This window comes from Xylocopa sonorina, chromosome 11 (genome assembly GCF_050948175.1).
Source record: "Xylocopa sonorina isolate GNS202 chromosome 11, iyXylSono1_principal, whole genome shotgun sequence".
NCBI classification, from domain to species: Eukaryota; Metazoa; Arthropoda; class Insecta; order Hymenoptera; family Apidae; genus Xylocopa; species Xylocopa sonorina.
This window is the reverse complement of record NC_135203.1, coordinates 10210263-10237399: the sequence shown is the minus strand read 5'-3', so window position 1 is coordinate 10237399 and position 27137 is coordinate 10210263. Positions and strand designations below refer to the sequence as shown.

Below are 27137 nucleotides of genomic sequence, written 5' to 3'. Positions count from 1 at the left end.
CGTCGCTGCTTAATGGACGGGTGAGTATGCTTCGCGTAAGTGCGCGTCGAGTGGCCTTTCTCCCTTGCGCTTTTCATCCCTTGCCTTACCTCGCCGCGCGGGATTATCCGATTTCGTCGCAATTTGCCGACTATTCAAAGACGCTCCACCGTCTCGGAGGTTTTATGCAAACTTACGGGAGAGAATCGGCTCGTACGATTGTCGTCGACGAAAGAAATTCGAAGTCAGAGCGAGTCCACGCTCGTCAGGGGAACGTGGACAACCGAAACGCGTTCTCAGACTTTTCCCGCGCTCTGTCGCTTAATGACGCACCCTATAAGGTGTCCCGTGAAACGCTCGCCATGCTGCAACGACGCTTACCGACTTATCGTTCTTTGCACGAATGTCGACGGAACCGTCGTACGAAGAATACGATGTCGCGTTAAGATCGCGCGATGGCGAACGCGATCATGGCCAATTAGAGAATTTATGGTTTGGCCGTGGATCGAGTGCGAAAAGCCGCGTAAACGGCGCGAGGAGGATCGGAACGCGATGCATTTCGGTTCCGACGACGCTTTCGCGGTCAACGACTTTTCACAGCAAAACAATTTCCACGCGAGCTTTATCGATCACCAAGCCGGTCGCGTGTAACGAACGCATCAGGTACAGGTATACATAACAGCCGGGATAATAGCATCGGAGGTCGAGCTAATTACTCGCGCAACATCGTCCGATTACGGGATAACGTTCCGCTAATCGATAAGCGAATGTGATGGACAGATCGCCGTTAATTAACGCCTCTGACGCGGGAATCGACTCTTTTCTCCATTGTTGCATCTTGCTGCCTACTTTTTATCTCGTCTTATCGATTCTCTGTTCCTCGCAGCGCACTTCTTCGTTGAGATTTTCATTCGATGCGACGAATAACAAATGGCAACGCGATCAATGGAGGGATGACCATGAACATGAATTTTTTTTCGACACAAATATTCGATCGGTCCTCCCCACCAGCGTGGAACTTTCACCGCGAGCACCCCTAATCGATAACGGGCCAATTAACATGTTGCCGTAATTGAAAGCCCTCGCGTTACGACGCGAACAATGGCGGTTACCAAACTTATCGACCAGCACTTCCAGCGACGCACGAGCCAAAAATCGAGTCAAGGTCCGGCAAATAAAAATCGCGGACCCGCTCGAACACGAACACCCACGTATACGGGGAGGATCGTGTGGATGCGCGCGTGTGTACCGGGTGTCTGGGTTCACCAGGCCGTGGCATTGAACCACGCTGGCGAGGTCGGGGTGCGAGTTGGACGAGGGTGCTGAAAATGGGAAACTGGAAGGGGCGGCCGACCCTTCTTCCTTTCGGACGCCCGTAAAATGTCCTCGTACGTAACGAGCGATAAAATTCTTACAAATTACGCCATTGATTGCCTCTAACCTGGAAATAATAGCTCGTTTCGTAGGAAGATTATGAAATAATAAAACAACGTTCCAATTTTTATCAGCGACCCCCTTAAATTCTTGCGTTACTCGGAGGATTAATTATAGAGACGGTTTCAATACGATTTAGAAGGTGTCCAACTTAACACAACGTTCTTCGTACTCTTCCGACACGAGCGGAAACTTGGGCGACGACAGTACAGTTCGCAGTGCTTAGCGTACATCAAAGAAATTCGTCGCGCGCAAGGACGCTTTGGAGCGTTCAAGATTAAAGCGAACAGGGAAGAATTTCTGGGACGTCTGTCGGGGAGACGCGTCCCTCGCGAGCACCGTGGCAACGCGAATTTCCAGGCTTCAAATTCCAACAGTACAATTCGAACACTGAAACGTCGCGAGCTAACGAGCAGAGTACGCGGTAGTCTCGTGTTACGACCCGCATTAACAAGCACGTCGCGTATCTTGCGTTGCGAGGCGAATCAAACGAATGTCACTTGTCACCGGGGACACGAATAGCGACAATAGAAGAAACGCCGCGTTTCGCTTTCTAAAGCTTATCAAGGCGCATTTGGCCAGCCGTAATTCGAAACACTTTACAATCGCATAACACGGAAACGTTCGATTGGGACGCGCGTACCGACCGGTGGTGTAAAATTTCGAGGACGCGCGAACCGTGAAGCGACAAGAGCCGAAGGGAAGTCGCGATCCTCGAAGAGAAAGGAACGAGGTATCGCGACGGGCGCCCATCATAAAACCACGATTATTCGTGTGCGAGCCGCCAATCGCGACGCGAGTGCCTCGCCACCAGCAATTACGAGGTTCGCGAGGTTTCGAGAGGGCAGACGTCGAGGAACCCAGACAGACGGTTTTTCGTTGCCTGACAGTCAACCGCTCTCTGGTCTGTACGTCGATTTTGATTAGTGGCATTTTTCGAAATTATCAGTGATCGACGAGTTTAATCGAGCAGCCTCGTTCGAAGCAGAGTTTGCCAGTGGATCTCTCGCTGACCTTTCGTGGAAGAATATCGATATTCGCTATGGAGGTAAGGAACCGAAATCAGGTTATTTAAGGATGAAGATTATTGCAAAACGTTCAGTGGCTTCAGTCACGATTTCTCCTTTATTGTTCGTCGAACGCGACGCTTTCCGCCGACCGGTGAAAGCACGCGCGAGGATCGCTGGCTTAAACCGACGAGTAACAGATCCGTCGTAATAGAATTTTTCCTCCGGTCGACGGTTGCATCTGATCGAATGTCGTCTCTCGTTTCACAGGCCACGTCGTTTCTACGGGAGGCTCTCGCAAACTCGTCTAAACATTCGATTGTTGGAAACGTCGCGCGAAGCGCGTTGCTCCCGATTACGGTCCCACCGTCCGACCCAGTTTTTGCCTTCAAACATCCCTCTCCGCGTCATATTTTTTTCCCTCCGTTTCGCGTCTCCTCTCTCTTTTTTTTTTCTTTTTTTACCCTCCAACTAACGCGCGCGCTTTCGCCGCTTCGTGGAACCGGCAGAGAATACCTAGAAGCGCGGAAAGCGGATAATATCGGACGGGAAGAACAATGGCGGTTGTAATCATCGTAATTGCTGCGATTATTATCTTACGAGCGCGATACCCCGCTCCTGCGGTATAGGCCTTCCCAAAGCCACGTAGCATCCGCGCCTGAATTTACGATCGCTTTTTTCGCATACCCCGCTCACGAGAAAAAGGAACGAACCGTAGAATGGAATTTCGAATCGCTGGACGAACAGTCCTACGGTCTATTTCTCCATCGAGTTTTATCGATCACGACAATGACTTTGATTCGAACGACGAGGTAGATCGAATACGACGAACTCGTAACTCGAACGAAAGTCGAAGCATTCGGTTCTAGTAGACTCGCGGAACAATAGATGTTTGCGACTCCCCGGCTCGTTGGAAAACTGCGCCAACACTTTGCTCCATTTTCCGAGAAGCACAACACCGCCCCGTGACTCCGTTTTGTTGCAGTCGCTTGAATTATTTCTTACTGCCCCACTCGCAGTCGGTACCATTTCCCTAGCTGCGAGAACAAAACCTCGCATCTCCTGAATAATCAAAAACAAAAAAAAACAATTCTTTATTTCGCTCTCTCGAGTGAAACGTTTCGCTCGTTCGGTCGTGCAATCTTAAGCATAAAAACCGCCCCCATTTATGGACGAGGCAAGCGTCTCCTCGCCGTGGAATCGCGTTACGAAATGAAAACCGTGGCATTTTTTACCCGATGGAGGAAAAGAGCGCGGATCCTCGACCGATCCCGGGTCCGCAGGTTCGGTCGAGCGAGGTCGCGGTATCTCGTCGCGGTGACGCGGCTGGGTCGATGGACGGTACGTGGGCGTCGCGACGCCGGCGCCGGCACGAAGCTCACAGGTGGTCGCCATGCAGTCTGGCCGTGTTCCGTGCGTCGGGTGCCGCGGCAGCAGCTCGGCGTGCCGCTTTTTCGAGGTCCACGACCGGCCGGCCAAATCGATCGGCCGCCTCCGCTTCCGGTTGCCGATTGTTGTTGTGACGCCGCGTGACGCGCCGTACGTGAACCGCGCCGGCTTCGAGGCCTCCTCCTCTACGCTGGCCACTACGGACAGAGGACTACCGTAAGCCTCCCTCTTCGTGTTCGACCTTAGACAACGCTCATCCCCTTTAACCTTTTTTATGGTCGCGCGTAAAAAGGCAGCTGGAGGGGTCGGTTTCATCAGTGGCGAGGCTAGATAACAGGGACTCGAGGAGCAGTGAACAGGGTGAACCGTGTTCAGATTAGATCTGACAGAGTCGCGAGACTAGAGCACTGTTTGATATCGGTTACGATGATCGAATTGGTATAGGAATGGTGAACTGTCGGTGGTGATCTAGTTTACGTGTATACGCAAAAGAGGTGCGTATGGGTTATTAAGAATGGTTCTCTTTGACGACGATGTAAACGAGCACGATAGGGTGTTATGGTTCGAAGGGGTGCCGCGAAGGGTGGATGCACCCTAACCTATTTCGATTCTAACCTGTACGACGGCCTGCACTCGATCAGCGAGGCGTCGTAAACAAGCGATTGTTTGTTCAGAGATTCGGATAATTTGGAGAAAACGGTCCGCAAAGTGGGGAACCGTGTCGTGTCCAATTTTCACTGCGAAAAATTGATTGAACGGTGAATCGCGGACGGCGTTCTCGAAATGAAATCGCAAATCGCGTTTCCACTCGACGGGGCAAAAGATTGGGGCAAGAAAATAGAACGAAGGAGAAGGTCGGGGCGAAGGAAAGGGTAACCAGCATCTCGTGGACCCGAAATACCCAGGTCAGGTTCGATATGTTGCCGAGAATGTCGAGAGCAAGCGGGCATATCGATCAGGTTCGAGGACGCGAGTACGGGCGGAGCCGGCGCGATAACCCCGCGGTGTTTTTGTTTCCCGGTTACTACCGTACGATCTGTGACCCTACGTTCTCGTGTGACCTGCTCATTGAAACCTCTTGCTAGCCTTCCGGCTCGATACGTGTTGCTCCTCCGACATCGCGCAAATCCGCGTACGTATTGGACGCGCTGGCTTCCTGCGCGATCCGATTCCCCTTCGAAACGGTCCGCCATTCACTACTACCTCGACCGAGAGACGATACTATTCCCCCTTCGATTCATTCGACTCTCTTTTTCTCCTCTTTCGAGGCAAGGATTCCTCTGAGCGATCTTCCGTTACGCGGTGAGTAGCCTGAAATCGCGGGGGAATTGCTGACTAACCGTAGACAGGAATTCGACGAGCGCAGAGTAATAGTGTCGGAACTCGAGGAGCGACAGGATCTCGACTCCCGCTGCGATTGCATAGAAGCACGTGCTTCATTTTTAATTACATGCCCACTTTATCCCACGCACCCTCGCGGTGTGCCAGCTCGACCTCGCCGCGCGCAATTGCTCGCGGGCAGGAGTTCGCGTAGCCGCAAACACCGACCGGGATTGAACAACCGAAACTTTCACTCGCGCGATTCGTTACCGCATCCCGGGGCACGGAGATTAAAAAGACACACCGCCGCAAAACCGTACGACGGATGCACAGAGCCGGCGCGGCGCGCTCCAGCGATCCAGCGGTGTGTCTAAATTAAATTGCGAGCTGCGAAACTGGGTTACCCCGCTGGCTCGAGTTCCATTTCAGTGTTCAGCCGACGGACATTTATACGGCGGTCTTTTTACGCGATGGCTATTGTGGGCGACGCTGAAGGAAGCAAGGCTCGCGCGAAAACCTCGACGGACGGAATGCACGCTACGTTGGTTGCGGCGCAAACGAATAATCGTTGATGCCGTGTAAAAGCCGCGTCTTAATTGCTGCATCGCGATATCTCCGGCGCTTAGCTTGCTTGAAACGGAGGCGTAGATTTCCATAATAATTGGCGTCGTTCTCAGGCAATGAAATAATCGATCTCGCGACGAGTCAATCGGATGCGCTGGGATTAGTCGGGAAAGTGTGTCACCAGCCGATTCGTTATAGATCACCGATCTCCGAGAAGACGAGCCGTTTATCGCGGGCTTTCAAACGTGGAGGAGAGCTTATTCCGGGACGACGATCCTCGACGCGTCCTCCGCGCTTCTATTCGCGGTAGACGCTCGCGAACAAAGACAGCCGAGGTCGAGAGAGCGGAGGGCGAGGACGAAGGTTCGGCTCGATGCGCGAAATTGAATCGAAAAGCCGCGGAAGCGGAAAGCACTCGAGCTGGAAACAAAACATTCGAAGAAATCAAGCGAAACGGGAACACGAGGGGGTGAATATTAATAAACGAGAAAGCGGCCGGGGTAGGAAAACGGGGATGGATCTCGAGAACCGTAGAGCCGTTCTAGAGAACTTGGACGGGCCGCCGGTGCATTTCAAATGCTAATTCTAGGATGCAACGAGAAAAGAAGAAATTAATTAGGCATCCGCCGGCTGTATTAGCGATTTCCACGGAATTCTTTGATTCCTCGGCGATACGATAATTGGCGACGTTTCTACAATTCTTATCGAGAGTACAATACAAGAAGGAGATCGAGACGCGCGACAATGCCGTCTCGATGGCGGTCTCGCAGTCGAGAATCCATTAGCCGGCTCGAGTCTATCGATCGATCGATCGCGGACTCGAAGAAACCGCGACCGATGACCGAAATCGCGCGAAAGCCAGGCTGAAAGGAATACCATCCCAAGACGCGTCATTCAAGATCTTTGATCCATTACCAGATGCGTCGCGCGCACAATTGAAACGTTTACGTGGCCCGCGGAGGATCGGTCGGATTGAACACGCGGGACGCCCTCGAGCCGGGTGCACGAGATGGAGGGTTGCTCGTTAAATCCGGTCGCAAACTGGATGAGCGCGGGCAGAATTCGAAAATATCGAACGAGGTCGAATCGAGGGGCAACGGGGAGGAGAGAAAACGGACGCGGGACGTAATAAAATACGCGTCGCGAGCAGGATCTTGGTGATTCCGGACGGGAGCAGGTTGGAAGCGGGGAGACAAAAGAGGCGAGGGAGAAAAACTGATATCTATCGGGCGCGCGAATTGTTCGCGAGGGACTGAAAAGCGACGAGGGAGTAAATTAAGTTCCCTATCCCGGTGTTCCATTAGCGGTCGCTAGGGTGGATCGATGGGAGCGATGGGGATGGGGGTGGTTGGTGAACGGACGGTAGCTCGCTGACAAGGCGAGATCTGTAATAGCGATCGGTGAATCGCGCGGAATGGCGGAATGGTGGCGGGTAGCTGGCGGTTCTGGAGGCCGGTATCGGCGTCGACGCCGTCGTCGGGCTCACGAGCGAGCAAGCGTCGTTCGAAGGCAGGCACGAAGGAAGGGGGAAAGCAAGGTAGCGTGGGAAGAGACAGGTAGGGGGTACGTGGCAAAAGGCAGAAATAATTCCACATTTGCCGAGCTGGCTCGCACGTGTCGCACGCTGAAGCGCTCGCACACGTGCGCACACGCGTGTCCCTTTTCGTTGTTCGTTCGCGAGTAGAGAGACGGGCGGCCGCGCCGTTAATTGGACAGGGACGCGCGAACACCGGAGGCCGTAACCGCGGTGAACCAAAGCGTGCGGAAGGTGAAAGAGAGGAAGCAAGTAGGAGAGAAGCCGGGACGCCACGCGGATCTATCTGCCTCTAGAGGAGGACAAAAATACGGGGATATGGGAAGGAGAATATAGGAAGGCGGAGGAACCTCTTCTCGCCACCCGCGCCCTCTTCGTGGATCGTGATTAAAACTCTGCGTGACGGTGACGAACCGCGGATTTCTAAATACACAGCCGGCGATGTGCAAGAATACGAGGCAATCAGCACGATTCGCGAGCGCGTCTCGAGAGAGAACGAATGGAACGTGAGCTTGCAGTGGGCACCGCGACGCCGCGGCGTCACCCGGACCCGCGTTCGGATAGGTCGCTTACTCCCGCGGAACAAACTAGCTGCCGGCGGGTTCGCGTTAGAATCCTGTATCAGCCTTTCTCGCACACAGGTAACCAAGGATTTTCCGATTACTTTACACTCTGTCTTTCTCTCTCTCTCTCTGTCTGTCGCTCCCTCTTCCCGACCTCTGTTTAACGCACAACCGCATTCGCTGTTTTAACTCGATCGCTTTCCAGTGCTCGTTCGTTAACGAGAAATCACCCGTATCGATTATGACTGTTCCGCGATCCGAGCTCATCATCTCGCGCTCGTTCCACCCCTTCCGCACTTCTAACCGGACCGATTATTCCGTTTAACCGTTCCCTGCACTTGTTGAATTCCCCCTTGTACGACTCACCGCCGCGGTTCGTGCTCGCGATACGCGTCACGCCATCCCTTCAATTTCTCCTCGAAACCCCTTCACTTTCGCGTGCACATTTTACATTACCCCCGTTTAAAAGACGGGAAATAAAAATAAATAAAGGTACGACGGGAAGAGGGAGAAAAAGTGTCTCTTCGAGGCGACTTTGCCCCCTTTAGATCCCTCTTTTGTTCTTCTCCGAAGACGCTTCCGTGTATTTACGCTGCGGTCGGTCGTTGCCACCCCACGGCCGCTACTATCTTCTTGTTCTCGCTCGTTTCTTCGCGGAAATAGCTCGCAATCGTAACTCGAGGTAGGTCAGTAACTACGTCCTCGCTCTCTCCACCCCTCGTCCTTCGATCCACCGAGCCACGTTTCTCTCCCAGTTTCATTCAAGTAACCGTTGCTTCCCTCGCGAATAACTTTTTCAGATTCCATCTCGTTGTCGTCGTACAGCATTGTTCCCGTTTTATGTATTAACCGACCAGTGGATGTTTCAAAGTCGTCGAGCGTCCCAAATATACACCTCTTGACAACCGAAATATACTTGTGACAGTGGAGGATTTCTACGAAACGGCTCGTTGGGTCCGCTACGCAATTCGGCATGCGCAGCGAGTAGAAATACGCGCTCGTTAGAATTTATTCGACAGCTAACATTCGTACGCAACATCGTGGTTACTCCGTTCGGTACATCGTCTGATTCGTTCGATGCTGCGGCCTCGGAAATATGTATGCGATTCGAATCGTAGCAGACGGTACGTAACTCCGATCGCGTACGGTCAACGATAAAAATAAAGATGCCGTCGTGTTTCCTCCGCGAAATAGACAATTGAAAAAGATCTGCTTGAAAATATCGGCGTTGCGTCACACGTGTTACGCATTGCGATTATTTCATTCCGCTTAGACATTTCCACGGCACCACGCGTATATGGTACACGGGATCGTTTCGTTCGACCGGTTTATTTATTGTTCGCGCCGGTGTCATCGGTTCCCCAGCAGTTATAAATAATCGCTTCCGTTAACTTCACGCGCAGCAACGTTCGATAATCAATAATTTCTCCCCTGTTTGAACACCGTTGCTGCAAGTAACGCGCCGGTAAATATAGAGCAACGCGAATTCGAAGCGCGTTGACACCAGGCCTCGCGCCATTTCATTTCACCCCGTTTTCGCTGCGAGAGCGGCGAAGAAAAATGCTGACCGTTTCCCAATACGTAGCTCAATATGTATTAAATATGTAGCTCAATATGTCGTATCGTGGAAATTAAACGGTTCCCCAACGAACGACCCAGTTAATCACGCGAAACCGACGGCAATCGACACCTTTCCGCGAGAGGGAGGCGGCTTAGAAATCCGATTCGCCGATCGTCCACGAAACGGTGGCTACCTGCGAAACGCGCGAGCAACCCGTTCTTACGTAAACTCGTTAGTCCTGCTAATTACCAGCGCTGCGTCGTATGACCTATTTACCTGGCGTACACGAGAATCGATACGCTTTTCACTGGAAAACCGTGCCATTTCCACCGAACCGTAATTCGAGCGTAGAGCTGGAAAATTAAAAATTCATCCCCCGATCGATGTTCACTTTCTTCTTACATTCGTCAGGTTTAGCTGATAGCCGTTTGCTTTGACCAATGAACGGAATACAAATTCTGTAGCGTCGATATCGAAACAACAACGATTTAGACGGCGAACACAAATAGGTATCAATCGCCTCGACGATAATTGGCGCAAAGTCCCGCTCGATACTACGGGCACTCCGTCGAGCGCCACTCGAGGAGGACGTAAAAAAGAACTCGAACGAGCCACGATACGTGCTCGACGGCTCTCATTCGCTTTCCCGTCTCGTGCTCCTCGAGTTCCCCGAAGCGTGCCCGCGCGGAAAGATGAACGCGCGTGACTAGCGGTCCCCGGCGTTGCCCGTTCGCAGTGCCATGTTTGGCGATCTCCGCTATGGGGAGAGAGCGAGCCGCGACTACGACGAGGATGAGACTTCCCCTTGAACCAGTGCCGGTTCGATCGCGTTCGATTCCCTATCGCGCGTCGTCGATCGCGAGACCTTTCGACCGACTAACACGCGATGGACACCGTGGCGTCGAGTAAGTTCTCAACCTCGAAGGCTGCGCGGGGGTCGACTGGTGAACTCTGAACTTCCGAATCGATCGTTTCGCCGTTTCTTAACGAGGAAAACGATGCGCTCCGCGTTCGCCAGGCTAGTTGTCGAGAGAACGGAGAGAAGAGGCAGGAAAGGTAGACGCGGTAAGATCATCCCCGCGTTCGAGTGTCTCGTTTCGAAGGTCGCCGCTGGTCGCGCGAACTAGGTGAATCGCGTCGAAGAGGTACGAGCGTACGGTAAACGCGCGTTCGATGGAACTTAACGAGGTGAGAGAGGTTCTAATCCCAATGGGACGGGATGGGTTTAAGTGCGCGGGAAGCCTTCGGACTGTTCGATTCGATTGTCCCCCTTGGACTCTGGCGATCATCCCTCGCGTCGATCGAGGGAACGCTTCTGTCGCGATTATCGATCGCGGGACCGGTGATTAACGTCGTCGAATGAAAACGTTTGACGGGTAGAACGACGGTTAAGCTTCTGAGAGAGCCAGCTTCCTCTCGCCACGTCTCTTAACCGGACGATGCCTGGTTGCTTTCCAGATCGACCGAGGAACATCAACTCTGAAGAGATGCAACGGTGTCCGTATCTCCACGAGATGAAGGAGCGCCTGCTCTCACAGCCGACGCCGACAGACAGCCTGGACATGGAGCGGCTAGACGGCACTCCTGTCAAGGAGCCGAATCTCCACAACGATTACCCTGCCCACACGAACCCGGGTGTTATACCCGAGCCGCCGGAAATGCCGCCAGATTCGCTGATCGGCACCGTTGTCAAGGTACACGCGCCGCTCCAACTTGGAGGGTTTCTCCCGTGACATCCGACTAAACGAGCGGGATCGTTCGATTTCGCCGGTGGTTACTTTCACTTTCACTCTCGTTCATTTAGTCGACTCGACGGTACTAAATACGCGGAGAGGCACGAGGAATTTATCGAAGCAGATTTCAACGATATCAGTTTCACGCATTTAAGTAGACGCCGCGAGTTATAAGGCGTTGGCATTTAATTCGACAGATTCCTCGCTCGATTTCTCCGTACTGCGAAAAGACGCACACTCGTCCGTCGACCATTGGAGGCGGCTGATTACAGACGACTAATCTGTTGGTTCCAGCTGAATTCCGACGGTTACGGTTCGCACACGTCGCCGGCGCACGCGAGACAGCCCCTGGTGCCTCAAAACGCGAACAATCCACCCCTCTGTCTCACTCCTACGCACCCTGCCCCGGCGGCTGGCACGCTGCCAAAGAACGCAAAGTGAGTACATTCTTACGAGCGCATTCTTAACATCCCCGGGACGACGGGACCCCGCTCGCGAGTGCCCCTTTTTTCCGCGCTCCGTGTCCCCTGTCGAGGACGTCTTCCTCGCCGGGTGTCGCGCAATTGCCTTCGCGCGGCTGCAACCGAGATTTGCATAAACGCGCGACCCGCGCCTCCTCGTGCCTCCTTTGTTTTCTCATCTCGCTGCTGTCTTCGACGCGTGAATAAAAATAGGTTATTACGGAAACGCGCGTGGGTTCAGAGAACAATCGAACGCCTCGCCGGTTAATTATAATTCGCATCGCGACTCCAGCTCGAAGATAGAAGGAAACCGTAGAGCCACGTGGCCTGTTACGATTTCCCGCTATCGCGAAACGTACCGTTCCTGGTATCCTTCGGTCAGCCAGCCGAAAATAACCAAAGTCGAGCACTGTTCCGCGTTTTACGACCCCATCGGCTGGCAGACGCACCGATAGCTGCCTCGACTCGTCGAATTCCATGGGGACGCGGCTCGTTTGTTAACCGGCTGCCCGGGGAATCGTTTATTTCGGGGAATCACCGTATTGACGTTTACGAACGGAAACGGTACGTGAACTCTTGAAAGTCCATTGCGAACATCCGCGTTCCGACGATAACGCGGTCCACTGGAATCTCTGTTACGTCCCCGAGAGAGCAGAGGATCGAAACTATGCTCCGTCCGCGCTCCGATTTGTCGGATGTCATCGTAGATTAAGTCACGGGGGAGGGAGAGAGAGAGAGAAAAGATCGCGATCTATGCATCGTCGGCTCCCGAGGCTCGCTCTCGAGGGGTGATTAACGCGCGAACTTGCGTCGTGCTTTGAAAGCCGTGCGTCAAGAGGAAAGATGCACGGAGGCAGGAAGTTCCGGAGTTTCGTTATCTGGCTCGTCGAACGTGTCTTTGTACACGAGGGCAACCTCCCTCTGCGTCAAGATTTATCCTCGTTAATATGCGCGGTTAAAGAGGAACGCCATCTTGAAGCGGCCCTCGGGCGGTGCGAGTTGCATCCGAAGAAGGTAAGCTGCGTCGACGACCTCGAGGTGTACCGTGCTCGATCGGTGGTAAAAAACCGAGAGACTTACTCGAGATTCTTTAAAAGGACCGCGCACGCTGAAGGACGCGATTTTATTTAAAAAAATTTGATTCTCCTTGCGATTGAATTAAAATTGCGATACGATCGTTTGAAAGATTTCCGTTACTCTCGAGTATTTCTCAGTATAAGTTTAAAAAAATTCTAAATCGACCGCCTTCTTAACGAGTCTTCGTATCCAGTTGCTTATCGAATAGTATCTTCGTAACAGAGATTTATCCAGATTCGACTAAAATTGAAAGAGGTCGCGATTTTACTGATCTTCGCTCCGAGCTCTCATCCGGGGTTTAGTTCTAGAGACGCGGAATCGTGGCAGCACCGCCAGCGAGACTCGAAATCAATACTCGCTGTGCGTGAGTCTGCCCTGTCGCAATCCGTGCAACGCGATATTACAACACGCGGAGAAAAAAAGGTACTAGGGACACCGGTATTGCGCCGTATCGGTGACCCGATTCCAGATCATCGCTGGGAACGCGATCGGCCGCGCGTTGCCCCACGCCTGGCGATCTCCTGCGGTCTTCCACCCTTAAAGAAACTGCTCGACACGATCGAACGAAGATGGAGGATAAACGCGAACCGAACGGGGGGAAAAAAGAAAAAAAATAGAAACGAGGAACCGAGAACCATGGTCGCCTCTATCGCGTGTCACGCTGCGCCACGATTATTCTCACGCGACCATTTGTACGGATTATCGCAACGGCAGCAGTCGATCGCGCGCTCGAGATTCCTCGCGATCGGATACGCGCTTGTATCGAGGGTCGAAAAACCTGTCTAACGTACGGGGGTGGAAAAAAAACGGGGAAACTCTGATCGTGGTTGGCGTCCGCGCTCGTTTCCCGTAGACGCTTGCCAAGTATTTCGATCATCCGCGGCAGCGAACCGGTCACCGACCTCCGGAATCGAAAAAACAACCCCGCTAACGGTTAGAGCGGGTGCCCAGCGGCGAAGGATCGATTCGTCGAGCTTCGTTCCGATCGCGTGTTGTTACTGGAAAATAATGAATTTCCGGGGTTTACGCGAGCTTCCCATCGCGGTATCCAGGGGGAGAACAGATGAAGGTACGTCTCGATGGATTCCTTGTACAAAGGACACAAAGCCGCGGCAATCTTCGACGGGGCGAAAGATAATCCCCGATCGCAATCGTAATCAGGGACTGATTCCAGTCAAGTAGGTTCGAAAAGGGTCGTACGGTGGAGAATTTAGTGGTAGGGTAAGGTTACTGACCTCGGTGCTAGCGTTATCGAGCGGGTCAGTGGGTCGCAGAACCACAGAGCATATCACCCCGTTCCACCCCCTCCCCCTCTTGGACGACCATCCCAGTCCAGATCTCCTACCTCTCACCCCATCCACCGGTGCTCCCGTGGGAACGCAGCCGAATGTGCGCGGCCAACTCTACCAACTATCAGGGAAACGGTCCCTGGAAGCGGGAGAGACTTGGCTCCTCTTTCCTGGAATTAAAAACTTATCGCGTCCGGGACGCGATCTTGCGGTTCTCGTGACGCGGAGTAAATGGGGGACGAGGATCTTCGTGTCAATGAAGACAGTTTCAGCTGGAGGGGGATGAAAGCGATCGTAAAATATCGATGAAACAGCTCTGTCGTTTCAGACAGGGATTTGGACGGTAATAAATTGCGCGGAATCGTCCGATCGAAACGGAGATGATTAATACAGACGTTAGTGTAGGAGGAGCCGGGTGATCGAGAGGAGACTGCTGCGTCTCGTTGGAAAGTTGTGGTCGGACGATGGGTGCGAGTTTTCGAGGGGATCGATCGGGGACCGGTCGCGAGAAGAATTCGCAATAGCGCACGCGTTCGCCACAGTGGAATTGATGGTAGACAAAAGACGCGGCTCCCCCAGCGACGATGCAGGACGAGCTACCGGCGAAAGGGTGCTTCACCGATTCTCTCGCTAACCGTAGACAGCGACTCCGCGCTCGGATAGGGTGGAGGATCGGCGTACAAAGGCGGCTAGGTAAACGCATCGATGCCGCGTCTTTAACATCCGCTACGTCCGGGAGGTTGAAAATAGATCTAAAAGGATATTTAAATAACCCCTGAGATCGCGGTGGATATAAATGGAAAAGAGGACGTCGCCTGAATATTTATTCACCGTTTATCATCGGCTGAGTCTGAATGAACACTCGTGGAGGGAAAAAAAAGAAGGAAAATGGGGCGCGGAGGGGTAGGATAACGGGGACCGGGAATAAGCAATTTTTGTTTCCGTTACCACTTCCGCCGTCGTGGTTCCGCGGAAAGCGCGGATTAAAAGGGAGGAGGCGGGGCGGTGAAGCAGGCTGGTGGAGAGATTGAAAAATCCGTTGAAACGAGACGGTGGTTGCGGGAAAATACTCGAGCTACAACCGATGGGAAACCTCGCGGGCTACGCGATGAAGCTACTCTAAAAACCCAGTGACCGCGATCGCGAGGAACGCTGGAAAGAGAGAGAGAGAGAGAGAGAGGAAGAAAAAGAGTCGAAGACGTTCCGCGGAAAAAGCTGAAAAGGAAAGCGCGGATCGAATCGAGGTGCCGCCCCGTTAATCGATGCTGGATCGAGGGAACGTCTCGTAGGCAAAGATGAGAGTGGCGGCGAGCGGGGTCGGAGGGAAAGATGGGAGAAGAGGAGCGCAAGGAAGGAACGGGGACGAAAACGAGGACATGGAAAGTACGAGGAGAAAAAATTCATGAAGCGACGCGAGATTCCGTTGGGTAACAAAGGGAGTTTCCAGAGTGTGGTGGTAGCCTAGCAGCCGAGAGGAATCATGGTGGAGGATTCTCGTTGGGCCTGCCGCGTACGAGACCACAGCGAAGGGTGAAGGGAACGCGGAGACGCGTCGAAGAAGGACGGGACGAGGCGAAAGGGGTGAAAAAGACGAGGGACACCTAGGGGAAAGATCGCGAGAAGGAGTGTGCACGGTGTGGGAGAGAAAAAGGGGTGCCGGAAGCGGGAAAGGGACAGGCGAAAAGAGCGGGTATAGAGTGAAAGGCCGCGGATCGCAGTGCGCTTGTGCAAGAAGCTGCCGCTGCCCGGGAAGAGACCTCCCGGCCAGCCTCAGTCTCCGGGATGCTGGGGGCGGCGATCGTGATTCTACCCCCATTTCATCGTGCTCCGATAACATAGTCCATCTCGCTTGGCCGCTGTCCGTCCGTCCATCTCTCGCTTCGCTCTCGTTCCTCTCGAATTAACCCTCGTAGCTTCTGCCTGCGTCCTCTCCCTTTCTCTCACTCTCTCACTCTCTCTCTTCCCTGCTCGTTCTGTCTCCCTTTCCCGATTCTACGCGACGTACGCGTTATATATAACGCTCTTTCTCTCTCTCTCTCCTTCTCTCTGTCCCCCGTTCTGCGTGTCTGCCTGCTCCTCCTACACCCCTCACCGCTCCTCTCCCAACAGCATCAACTTCCTCTTTCTCTCGCCGATCTTCCGTCCTCCATCCCTTCTCCGTCTCTCCGCTTCACACCCTTTTCCGCCGAACCCTGGGTGCAGTCACCGCGAGAACCTTCAGCCAACCACCTCTTCAGCAGGTGAGCTTTCTTGGTCGCGTACTCGGTGGCTGGGACAGTTCGTTGGTTCGTTCGTACGTTCGTTCGTTTGGTACGCGTCGAGTTGGTTCGTCGAGGTGTGCGCGCGCGTTGCACTCGGTTGGTGATCGCAACAACCGCGCGTCGCCGTGCTCGTCATCAGTCATCGAAGCGAGAGTGCTCGATCCTCCGTGGTTCAGGTTCGGTCGTGTGCACGGGATTTTCCATTAGCTCGTTCGAGCAAGTGCGCGGGATCAGAGGGAGAGGAGAACCTTTGGGGTGGTCCACCTCCGTTCTTCTCGACGTCGTTCTTTCCCAACTCTGATCGCGTCCCCCTTCACCCTTGCGCCCTTGCGCCGCTTTTGCTCCCTCGTGTCCCTTCGCCGTCTATCGCTTTGTTTTCTCGCATTCGATCGTGGCTATGCCCGGCTTCAATCCCAGCCCCAAAATCTCGACCCACCCTTCTTCTCTATCGTCCAGACAGGACCGGTCGACCGAGGCTCGACCCAAGTCTCTTCGCGGTCGATGGGAAACGATCGCACCAGTACGCGTCGTCTCGCGATACAATTCTCGCTAGGAAAAAACATTCACGCAAGATCGTCTTTCGTTCCGTCAATTTTCTTCGCAACCCCCACGTTCATTCGATCGTCCTTCGAGACGAATCGCAGGAGGCGGTGCGCCTCGAGCGCGGTCCTCGAAAAAAAAAAAGAGTTCGAGGAACGAACGCGCAGGCGTGATCCGTGGAATCGAATAAACAGACACCAACAATTCGGGGAGAGAGAGTTTTTGACTCGCGCCTGCTGCCCTCCTTTTCGGAAATGGTGTCTCCGAACCCGTATCACGAGTCGACTCTCTCGCGCGTCGCGCCCCTGTCGACCACTACCCGCTCGACTCGTACAAATTCTTCTCGTTCGTCCTGAATTATACCTATCGTTCGAAACGGGACGCGAGTGTCGCGGACATTTCGACGGGTGATAGCAAAAGAACGAAGTTCTCCCGATAGAAAATTCCGTGGAAAGTCCGGACGGGTGGTACGGAGGGTGTTCGCCAAAATGGCGACCGTGGCGTAATCGACGTTCAATCCAGTAGCTCGTCCTGTCGGATCTCGATAGGAAATCGCGGTCGATTTCCCGGTGAGATCCAGTCTCGTCTCTTTTGCCGATCGTTAGGGTCCGTTCCGAGGGGCGAAGGAATCCGCGATGGTCGGTGGCGGTGATTGCAAGGTCGCTACCGTGGAGGTGGAGGCAGCCGCGGCGGACAACACAGCGACGCTTCCTGTGACCAGGCCGCTGAATCCGCAAAACTCCTCGCCGAACGCGCAGGACAACGCCGAGAAGAACAACGCGGCGAACAAAGAGATGGAGCTGAAGAACGTGCGCTCTACTCCAGCGAAAAAGTAAGACCGGCTGTAGAACGTAGAGATCGAATCATCCATCAAACTGGGACGTTCGTTCCTCCTTGTTCCATTATCATTGCGATTAAATCACCGCGCGAACCGCGCCATTAGAACAGCGCCGTCCGAGCGCGTTTCAAAGTTACGATTAGCTGGAACGTTACGTATTTCCCGTGGCGCAATTACTCCGGTGGAACGGGACTGGGTCAAGAATCCACTTGACCGGAACTACCGTAATCTGCGCGCTAACGAATGGTAATTATTTACGTGTTGAACCCCTCTCTCTCTCTCTCTCTCTCGAGATTCAGAGTTTTCAATTGTTCGCTCAGCGCAGCTGAGTTCTCTTTAATTGCCCTCGATTTCGAGAGAGAAACTAACGAAAAATTTCGAACAGCACACGGCGGTCCGCGGTTTAATTAGGTCGCTGTTATCAGAAATTCCACGATCAAGCTCGCGCGCAGTTTCTCGATACTTGGCCAGCTCCGAGAGTTCGTCGATGAGATACGGGGGGAGGGAGGATCGTTGTTCCGGTGGGACGTACGGTCAGATATCCGGAATTTCGATAACGCATCGACGAGAATACTGGAGCGAGCGCCGCGCGGCGCACGAGATGCGTGTCCGCGCTGAAACCAGCGTCCGGAAACGACGGCCGTCCAACGCCGTTTCCGTTCGGAGGACGGCTAAGCAGACGGCCGTAACGATTTCCAATCACACGCTGCCGATCTGAGGCGTTCGTCCGACGGAATAAATTGCATTCATTGAATCTCGCGGCGCGATGCTTTTCAAAGCGCGCGCACGATTTAAGGAGACAGACAAGGGGTGCGAACGGATCGAGTGAATGCGTGCCCGTTTCAATGGGCGCAACGAGAGAATAATGCAGAGCCTCGTAATGAATGATGTAATCGTCGGCGATTGTGCATGGTAAATAAATTTTTCAACCAGCCGACAACGCCACGAATTATATAAGGGGGCGAACGAATCTCTAAATTCCTCACGAGCATTACAATCGCTTCCTTCTCTCGCGCACAGCTAGACTCGCGATCTCGACGCGTCTGGTTTCTCTCCCCTGACTACTGGAGAATCCTCCGCGTCCATGGTGCAACCTTTCGTACCCGTGTCATTCATTACGGGACACTCGTTCCGTTCGACTCGAAATGGCGGCAAGAGGTGGACGGTTTCGTCGGCGTGTCTATTTACGACGCGCTTCGTTAGCCGTAGCGGTGGCTGGCGTCTTGCGTCTAGTGTGCATTATACGCGAGCCGCCCCCTGAGTTATGCACTCGCGCACGTATACCACCTACTACCCCAGACCGAGAGAACCAAGCTAACCGACCGAGGTTGCGGCCGTCAAACGAATGGAAATCGTTCCTGAAAAGGAATCGAGGAAGTGGAGCGCGAGCGTATTTTAATTTGGGACCGCGTACGCGCGTATTTATCATCGATACATCGAGCCAACCCCCAGTTGGTGGTGGGCTCGCATACAGGGTAGAAAAGGTGAGACAGGCCGTCGAGCATTAACCCTGAGCGCGACGACACCCTCCTCCGTTCCCGTGGAAATTGATGGACGCGTGTCGAGCGTGAAACCGGGGAACGACTCGCTTCTCGAAGCAACGCGAACGAGCTCGATGGCGCGTCCCTCTCTTCTACCCGTGTGACATTCTCATGGAACGACGCAGAACGAAATTGAGATGTCTACGAGATGAAATCACGCGTGGAGCGAGCATCGATCGCGCGATAATGGCGCGAGCTGGTTTCGCACGGACCTACAATTTATTAATATCGATCAAGCGGTAAAGCGTGACAGCGATACGTACACGGCGGTGCGTACGCGGCTCGAGCAATACCATCTCGGGTTACACGGTCGCAATTGCATTAACAGAGGCTGAAAGCGAAGCTAGCGTCGGTCTAGACGCTCGGGACAAGACAGTGTGACGGGTCCCGTGGACGCGGCTGCACATACCACCGCCGCTTGTAACACGAGCAAAACGAGGCGCGACAGCAAAGCGATCCGTGCAACCAGCAACACCCAGAATAACGCTAAAACCTTCTGGCGGAGTGAACCGCGCGTACGAAACGCCGCGCTAAACTCGTCCGTCGTTAAAATAGAACGGGAAATTAACGCGGCACGGGTCCTGAAAAGAAACTAGGAGGAGAGGGATACCAGCAGAATGGGACGGTGAACGGCGTCGATTTTAACCGCGTCGAACAATAGCGAGAGGTTGACCGTAGAGCCGATCCGGGGTGGTTGTAAACGGCTCCCCGGGAAGAATACGGGCGTGATTGAACGGCCGGGGGTGAGGCGGAGGGAAAATTCGTCGAGAGGACACAGATGAGGCGAGGGTGAGTCGAGAGGGCGAGAGGTACAGAGAGAAAGACCAGCGGCTGAAAGTAGGCACTTCGAAATATCGAGCGGTGCCACCGCAGCCTGGTTCGCTCTCCGCGATCCGCCGGTGTTTCCACTTCTCGTCGCTTTACTCCTCGAGAAGTGGAAAAAAGGCTGTACCGCGGGACACGCGGCATGCGCCTCTTTTCTTTATTCCCTCTAACCAAGCCTGTCTCCCATCGCCGCGGAAAAACTTTGGAAAACTTTCATCCCTCGAGGCGTCGCCCGCCTCTGCCCTCCTCCGCCTCTCGGCTACCCTTTGCCGCGTTGCTGCCGGCGAGGGTTGGAAGATACGTTCCGTGGGAAAAGTTTGCGAAATTCTCGCGATAATTCGAAGCGACGTTCGAACTGGGAACAAGCTGCCGCGAGCGTACTCGCGGTTTGCATCGTGGAACGTTCCACGGCTGCGTTCGAGCTTCCTTTCCTGGTAGAGTGGCAAGGCTGATCTCTTATCTGTATTTTTATACCGCTTGGCTATTACGCAACGGGGTGACCTGGGGATTATTTAAAGAACAGCGTAGGTAAACCGCAGGTAGGTGTTGGAAGAAATATCATCGGGTCGCTCGTTGAAGATTGATTAGAGAACGGATTAGACTGTGCCTGGATAAATATGACGATCCTTTATCCAGCGCAGCGGTGATCGTCGAAGGGAGAAAGAAACAGGAGGGGGAAAAAAATGCCTGACACGAGTGTACAGACTCGTGCGGAGCACAATAAAGTCTGCGCCCCAGCCCCTGGAACGGCAGCAGCGTGACAAAGGGTGGTTAAGCCCTTCTCGAGGAAGATGCACCGTACGTCGGCGAGCCCCCAATATTCCCGTGCAAGCGTCGCGACGCGGTGCACCGCTCGCACTGCTGACTCTCCGCGGATTTCGAAACGCTCCTCTGGCACCCTCCTTCCGTTCTCTTAGTCGGCGTCTCCTCGGTATTGTGCCGTTTCACGCCTGCGTCTACCGGTCCGAGCTGCCCGAAGGATGGTGATCCGGTTTCGCGCGCGATTAATTTCCGACGAGATCGGCCGACAACGCTCGCTCCCCTACGCAAATTATCGATCTCGCGACCTAACCTTTAAACGAGAAAAGAACGGTGCAGGAGTGCGTGAGAGAGCTCGAGGCGTAGCGAAAACGTCCGAACCATTCTGCTTCGCAGGTGTCTCGCGAACGGCTGAATTACCGTAACACGGAGGGAACAGGGTATCGAGACGCTGAGATCGCCACTCGTGTACCGTTGAAATCGTACGAGCGGTGGCCACGGCGAGTGGTGGCGAGAGTCGAAAGAAACGCGCCAGCAGAAGAGACTGTGAACAATCGACGAGTTCAGTGATCGCGGTCGAACGGTAGTCGTGTAACGAAAATAGCATGCCAGACGATCGACGCGTAAGTCCAGCGCGGCAGTCGACGCCAGCGAATAATCCAACCTCGACGCTAATTGATATCCGCGTCTAAACGCGACTCGACGTTCATCTACTCGGGGTATATTCGTGGTGATGAGGTAGAGTGACTGTGGGACGCGTACAGTTCCGCGGGAAACGTTCAAAATGGAGATCGAGATCGTCCCGTGCTTGGAGAACAACAACGTAAACAAAACGGGGGATGCTCCGAGACAGGGTAGTAGGGTTCAGATAATTCGAAGAACACGGTGAGACTCGAGGGTGCAGCGAATTTCAGGAGACGCTTACGGGATCCGTCAGCGGTTCGCGTTGATAGAAACAACCCCAGGAATGACCGTTTCCTTTTTTACTTTCTTCCAGAACGTCGCTGTTCATCATCATGAGCTTTATCTACGCGAAGCTGTTGGTGGTGGTGTGCATCGCTTACGTGATAAGCGAGGTGGTCACGCACAAGCTGCCGCTTTATTATTACGAGGGCTTCTTCACGTACCTCTACGGTGTTAGCATCTTATTCCTCCTGTACGTGTTCTGCTTCCTGCTGCAAGAAAGCGCCTGCTGCGCGAGAGGAAGCGACACGCCACCGCCGCCCCCGAGACCGCCGAAACCGCCCAAGGAGCCTAAGGAGAAGAACAAGAAGAAGGATAAGAAGGACAAGGAGCAGAAGTCTGCGAAGAATAAGAAGGAGTACCAGGTTAGATTTCCTCTTTGTTACGACGGCTAGAGTACACGCGAAACCGGTACCAAATTCGTCGACGTGGACGTCCTTCGCGGTTAAGACGGAACACCAGTCGATGGCACCGTTTTAAAAGAGACGCTGCTAATGCTGACGTAAGTGGGTTATCCGTAGTCATCGAGCATCTACTAGAAGGCACGCGCGTCACGGTCCGCCCATTCGTTATCACGTGAACGTACTTCTAAACGGAAACGTCGGCAGTTTCGTCCTCGTTTTAAACTCCCCGCTGTTCTTTTTGTTGTCGAGATCGCAAAGATTCGATATCTCCATCGAGCGAATCGATAGGAATTTAGAAGTTAACGAGAACAATTGTTTGAGAATGGAACAATTAATTTAGGATGCAGCGGACGTCGAAGCTGGCGTGGCTACCAGAGCTCTACGAAAACGGAAGACCTCGCAGAACGACCAGAGCCATGGGAGCTTCTTCCTTAGAATCGGAGCTATCGGTGAGAAGATGAAATTCATGGTCGACGAACTATAGATTATCGAGATTCTTTTCGCAGCCTTCGGCTTGGGTACGATGGTCTACAACGGTCTAGAATTCGGCACCTTCTTCGAGGTACCACCCACGTCACCGTGCTACCAGATCCTCCAGGGCGTGAATCCAGTCCTCCAGATGATCTTCACGTTTATGCAGATGTACTTCATCTTCATGAACTCGAGGGTAGGTTTACCACAATCTTCCATTCCTCGTGATGGTATTCCAAACAGAGGGTTGATCGTACGTTTCCCTAGCTGAACATCCACCGCTTCAAAGTGATCGCTCGTTTCGGGCTGATGCACGTGGTGGCCACCAATCTCTGCGTTTGGATCCGCACCCTCGTATTGGAGAGCATCAAGGAGATCACGAAACACCATCAGAAAATGGGCCAGTACGAGGCAGGCATTCTTGGTAAGTCCATTCCGTGCGAGTTCACCGCGAGCTTATCTCGAGATTTCGATAACGTCTCACTTCGTTCAGAGAGCATCAAGCAGCACTCGATGAGAAACGCGGGAGCCATATTGGGGACAGCGCCTCGGGACGTGGCTCTGTTACACGAGGCGCCATTAACCGCCACGCGGTCGTCGACCGTCACGTCGTCCATCGCCAGTACCACGGCCGCCTCGTTGGGTCGAATGATGAGGACCACGGCTAGAGCGATCGCCAGAGCTGTCACCACACCGACGTCCACTGGTACCAGCGTCTGGAACTCCCCAAGCTCGACGACCACCTCCACTTCCGCGCCACTGCCCAACCTGACCACGACCACCGCCAACACCCTCTCCACACTCTTCACCGCGTTCACGCCGAAAACTACCACCGAGGAGAGGATCAGCCCCACTACCACGAGCACGACAACTACGAGTACCACTACCACCACCACTCCATCGACCACCGCCTCGTTCTCCCTGATGGAATTCTTTTACGCGCCTCGAGCGGACAGCAAGGACGAGGTAGGATCGCATCGAACCGTACAAGATTATAATTAACGATGAGAATGAAATGTATATTCGTTACTTGCGAAACAGATGCCACATCAAACCTTCGACGTGGGCAATCAAACGAACAGCAGCGACTACTGGAGTCCAAGCCTGGCGAACATCGAGACGAACATCGGAGTGTACGCGGAGGCGTTGACGGACGAGGAGATCATATCGAACTCTTGCGGCCGCGTGAACATAATGGGCACCATCGTGCAGGACGCGGAGCCGTATCTGTTCCCGTTCATCATCGAGTACAGTCTGATCGGCGCAGCGGTGATTTACGTGATGTGGAAGCACATTGGCCGCCATCCCCGTTGGCCGCACCAGGTGGAGGCCGACCTCGAACGCCGCCTCGAAGCGATGCTGTCCCGTCGAGCCGTCGCCTTGGCTCACGCAGGTAACTCTCCATCTTTCTCAGGTTATGCTCCGCTTCAGCTAATTGCTTTCGCTGGTCGCGCGACGAGACGATCTTGATCTAGACTTGGAAACGATCGACCGCAAGCTTGCTTCGAATTAACGATCCGTTTTCGTGTATACTAAAGAACGATCTCTGAACGGAAAAATAGGTCACACAAGGGTGGACTGTGTAGGAGCGAGCAAAGGATTGTTCTTCGGGCTGCTGTTGCTGGTCGGCTCGCTGATCTGCCTGATCCTCTTCTTCGTGCTGATCCACCATCCGGACTTTGGCCTGGTCGCGATCTACCTGGCGGACGTCTCCCATTGCGTGCTGATGGTCCTCTCGATCGTGGCCATAATCGTCGGTTTCATACGGGTGCAGAGCTTGAAGTTCAAGGCGGAGGAGCAGAGCGACCTGAACGACATACTCCTCCGCGTCTCTGGTTTTGGGCTGTTCGTCTACGCGGTGTTCAGCGTGATCGCCGGCTCTCTGGCCGCGTTCACGCACGAGCCGAATCTGTTGGTGATGCTGACGGGGCTGCTGTCCGTAGCGCAGGTGATCCTGCAGATGCTGTTCATCGCGGACGTCTCCCGCAGAAGGGTCCACCTGCCAGAGCACGACCGTAGCAAGCCTGGACGGCAGGTGGTCACCTTCCTCTTGATCTGCAACCTGACCATGTGGGTGATCTACACGTTCGAGTCGCAGAAAGTGATGGCGAACCCCGTGCAGCTCGATTTCTACGGGTTCCTCGCCTGGGCCATCGTGCAGAGGGTCACCCTGCCGCTCTGCATCTTCCACAGGTTCCACAGCGCGGTCACGTTCGCGGAGATATGGAAGACCAGCTACAAGGCGCGCCTCGACTAGACGGGGCACCCGTTCCTCGAGATCGACGGGCTCGGAGCGATCGTCGTTCGTAAGCGGAATCGTTGAGAGATAGAGGGAGAGGGAGAGAGAGAGAGAGAGAAAGAGAGATTTGGAACGACGACGAGGACGAGTCGTAGGCTCGAACGATAAGAGGCAAGGTAAGAGAGGTTTCGAGGACGTATCTCGAGGCGTTCCTCGCAAGAATCGCCGTGGAGGTTTGAGAAGATCGTACGGGTCGCGATCGAGCGTGGAACGGGTCCTCGTCGGGGATTCGGAAGTCGAGGATCAGAGAGCGAATGGCGCGGGTTGTCGACGCTGCGGCCACCGGAAACGAGGGCTCGCGCAGCGTCGTTTTATTTTTTTACGCGCGTTACGTATATTTTCACCTCGGTTCGCTTAGCTTGAAAAGCAGCTTCCATGTTGCTTTCTCGATCGGTGAAATCGGACCGAAAGAAGAGCGAGAAGGAGGTGAAGGAAGGGGCGAGGGAGAAAGAGGGACAGGTCGATCGATCACCGCCGAGAGAATAAAAATTACGTACAGGGACGAAGCGTATGATTAGACGATTCTATTCGCCACGATGAAGCACAAAAAGAGGATTAACCATAGATATTAAAGAGAGAGAACCAAAAAAAAAAAAACGAACACGATGTTACGTGCAATGCCATTTCACGAAAATAGGGCCCATTTCCTTTCACCATGTTTCACACCCTTTTACGATCTCTATATACTGCCGTCAAATTTTCTACTTTTATAAATATATATTATACGTGTACCTTCTCTTCGCCCCATCGTGCATCGAGAGCGTCTCAACGATCGATTCGTTCCTTGAGTTCCCGATTTTTGGCAAACACCCAAAACTCCGCCAGGACCAACGCGCGTCGGGGGCCACGGAATCATCGCCTCGCGTTTCACCCTCGAGGAACGGGGAGCGAACGATCCGTTGAGAAGTCACCTCACATTAGCGAACGTGTACGTTCTTCGTTAGCGTGGCCCACGATAGTTTGTAGGCGAGCAACCGTGCGATCCATTTCTCGCGCAGGGATAATCGAAAACGAAAGGCGAGCAGGAAGTAGACGGCGATGGGAGAGACGGGAGGCTCGATGCAGGAACAGGGTAATTTGGTTGCGAGCGCAGACGTCCGTCTTCGCTCGCCGGCGAACTTGGCGAACGGAAGTCGTGGGAGATGGAGACGCGCCAATGCAATATTCCGACGTTCTTTCTCGTTGCGTGCTGCAGAGTACAAAATTGTTTCTAACTTTTAGAATCTTTTATCGACGCACCGTTTCGACGTTCGCGCTCCGTAGGGCGTTTCCGACGATTTCGATGGGCGACAAAACGAGAGAGACAGTAGATGAGGGGGGGTTGAGACGGCCGACGACGACGACGACAAAGGTGGAGAAAGGCGGGGGGGTTGACTGTGTATAAAAAAAGAGGAAGAAGAGTAGAGCGTATTGTTCTGTTTTATCTTTCTTTCGGTTTCTCGTTTCACGTAGAATCGAACATCTCGAGGCAAGCTGGTGGATGTTCGCGAGACGGCAGAGGGAGGAGGAGACGGGAGACAATTTTATCGCGAGGTTGGGAGAGGCTAAAGGGGTAACGGAACATCGTAGACGACGTTTCGAGACGGACGTGTAAGGGAGGATTATACGAAGACGAGGTTATAATAGTCGGGTACACTGGTAGTGATATCTCACAACACGAACACGTACACACACAGTCTCACGCATACCACTCTCACCGATGATTATTATTAATTACCATTGTCGATTAGCGTTTAACGATATCTCGAGGAGCTGGGGGGAGAGACGGGTCGAGATAGGGTAGGAGCGTTTTCTTCGTCGCGAGGAGGAGCGAGCCAAGATCTCCGCGTACCTTCAGGGTCCCTCCGCGGATCCACGCGCGATACCTGGGGAGGAAACGAAGCCAACCCCTTCACGACAGGACGTTCACCCGGTCGAACTGCGTACCTAGCTGTCCGAGTCTAAATATTTTCATTCTTAGACGTACGTGTAGACGAGTGGCGATTGTTAACGAGACGAGGGTGGGAGCGCAGGGTGGGGTGGGACACGGGGTAACGAGAGAGGGACGGAGTTGTGAAACTAATTATACATAAAGATTAATTATACATAATTGTAATCCGAGACACGACATTATTAAGAAGCAACAGGATATAAATATGAAAAGAATTGCAAAATATATTATATATATATAGATAGATATATATATAAATATAAATACGATTATGGAGATCTTTTATTGACTTCGGTGTGCGCGACTGCGAATATGTAAATAACGATGCACAGTAAGAGTTATTGTTCAGCGGAGTGTCTGTGAAACGAAGAGCAATTGCGCCGCGAGTTTTGTTC

At 53.5% G+C, this 27137-nt stretch overlaps 1 protein-coding gene across 9 annotated transcripts; it reads left to right on the top strand.

Moving 5' to 3' along the window:
• Otopla (proton channel otopetrin-like a) lies at positions 1–25614 on the top strand. Of its 9 annotated transcripts, none has more exons than XM_076904277.1 (10): positions 1–20; positions 10810–11045; positions 11379–11521; positions 21673–22003; positions 22383–22491; positions 22549–22709; positions 22781–22937; positions 23007–23479; positions 23555–23906; positions 24076–25614. In XM_076904277.1, the coding sequence occupies exons 2-10, from the start codon at positions 10839–10841 to the stop codon at positions 24768–24770; spliced, it is 2628 nt and encodes an 875-aa protein (XP_076760392.1). In that variant the 5' UTR covers positions 1–20; positions 10810–10838; the 3' UTR covers positions 24771–25614. The 9 variants fall into 9 exon arrangements, with proteins under 9 accessions (XP_076760392.1, XP_076760391.1, XP_076760388.1 ...); XM_076904276.1 differs by lacking the exon at positions 1–20 and adding an exon at positions 2440–2461; XM_076904273.1 differs by lacking the exon at positions 1–20 and adding an exon at positions 7604–7868.
• Positions 25615–27137: the final 1523 nt, after the last annotated feature.

Coding starts and splice junctions, on each gene's coding strand:
- Otopla (XM_076904273.1), top strand. CDS start 7,727: ATGGAACGTGAGCTTGCAGTGGGCACCGCGACGCCGCGGCGTCACCCG. Junction 11,522..21,672: donor ACGCTGCCAAAGAACGCAAA/GTGAGTACATTC, acceptor ACTTTCTTCCAG/AACGTCGCTGTTCATCATCA. Junction 22,710..22,780: donor TCATCTTCATGAACTCGAGG/GTAGGTTTACCA, acceptor ACGTTTCCCTAG/CTGAACATCCACCGCTTCAA.